Here is a 1,871-nt window from a genome sequence, read left to right on the forward strand (position 1 = left end):
AGTCTTCTATTATAATTCTTTATCCTTATAGATATACGTATTTACAATGTCTTTTTTTAACACTTTAGTTGGATACGTGTTAAAAAAATACGTGTTAGTTGGATACGTGGTACTTTCCGGTGTTTATTAGCATCGAACTCTTTCTATCGCTCCATTTTATTTTATTGCGACTTACATCATACTTACAGCTAAATCGAGACGTGCTAAAAGAATTAACAATAATTGCAAAGAAAAATCAATGCTTTAAGAATCCTGTTGTATCGTTATGTTATCATTTATTGATCAACACTATAGGAATACAAGGTGCTACATATGTATATGACATGTATATCATACATGTCCATCATACACATACGCGGAGTTTTATAACTGAAAACTTGTTCTATACATCATATTAAACGCACCAACATCGAGAAACCACAAAACATGCATACATTTATAACGACAAAGTTTTTCTCTTAAATATAATGGATGTGAAACTTACATAAAAAATTCAATTTACATGTTTTATAAATAAGTGTATCAAAGTTTATATTTTAAATTTCGCGAAAAAATATTGCATGCGTACATGGAAATTCAATAATATCGATCGCACACATTGATAGGTGTGTCGAAGGTAAAGATACATCTATTTTCATACCGCTACCACTTGCCTTTCGCGACAACGCGACACTAACTCTGCTGCACCGTGTTTGTATAACTATATACATCAATTTATATTACACAAATCTATCTTCTATACATCACGCAGGGAGAATGGAGTTCGTCAATGGTAAAGAATATAAAGTCAGAGAAACTTCGTAAGCGATCAGCTGCTCCCGATGTAATATTATGTAATTGTGTATGGTATTTTTATTATACTTCGTAGGTTCAGTGAAAGTGCGACACCACAGAGTGGTGGCGGATCGCTCAAGTCGGATAGTAGTGGCGAAAAGAGATGGTAAGTGCGGGCCCCAGAGTATGGGCACCAGCTACCTATACCGCTCGCAGTATATTCTGTATCACTCGACGATATGCCATACATTTTTACATTTCAGATTATGTATTGTTATCTATATATAAAGACACAATGTGCACGACTTGTGCACGTTCATCACGACGTAGCGTTAAACACAGTTTTGGTATTTCCTTGTACTTGCCACCTTTCGCTAGCGAGAATTTACAGTAAATAAATAAAGGGAAAATTTACATGTTCTACGTTTCTTGGGATAATTTTAAGCAGAAGAGATAAATTTTGCTGCAAAGAGCTTTGTCAGAATGCTCGTACTAATGTGTAAAATAAAGCATTGTAGCATTTTTCTTCTGTACAAAATTATCTGGAAAAAAAGGGATATGTAAATACTTTGTTTATCCTACTGCACATGCAAATTCTATGTGAGCTTATAATCACGTTGTAAAAATGAATGATTTTTCAAGTAAAAACACAATATAAATTGGCAGTAAATAAATTCGACGACAGCCGTTAGATAATTACATATTGCTATATCAGAGTGAAATCTGATCTTTGTACAATAAGAGTCTAGAACTTAATCATTATATAATATCAGATAAATTTCATTCAGAATGAAAAGTGCGTTTACAATGACATCGATAACAAAGGTATATTATTTATGTTATGACACGACAGCGTAATTTATATGCGCAACGTTTATCGCAGACATGCGGAAAAGTTATAATTTATTTCAATTATGCTTTTAAATTTTGTTTGTACATTTTATAGTATACAATTTTGTTTATATATTCACAATATAAAAATTATAAATAGAAAATATGCAGAAAAAGATTTGTACATATAATATATTAAAAGAATAAATAAGATTATTATATTATATTTATTATAAATTATTATATATTATTATTATATTTATTAT

General features: G+C 30.8%; 1 protein-coding gene across 2 annotated transcripts in view; it reads left to right on the forward strand.

The window, feature by feature from the left end:
• The window catches only part of LOC108691346 (calcium/calmodulin-dependent protein kinase type 1), an 11,766-nt gene that overhangs the window by 4,782 nt on the left and 5,113 nt on the right, over nt 1-1,871 (forward strand). The window contains exon 3 of one of the 2 annotated variants that reach the window (XM_018199043.1): nt 869-940. The exons of the other annotated variant lie outside the window; for it this stretch is intronic. Within the exon in view, the coding sequence (XP_018054532.1) occupies nt 869-940 (72 nt within the window). The remainder of the gene's footprint in view (nt 1-868; nt 941-1,871) is intronic. 2 annotated transcript variants of the gene reach the window in all.

This window comes from Atta colombica, unplaced genomic scaffold, assembly GCF_001594045.1.
Source record: "Atta colombica isolate Treedump-2 unplaced genomic scaffold, Acol1.0 scaffold46, whole genome shotgun sequence".
In the NCBI taxonomy this organism is placed as follows: Eukaryota; Metazoa; Arthropoda; class Insecta; order Hymenoptera; family Formicidae; genus Atta; species Atta colombica.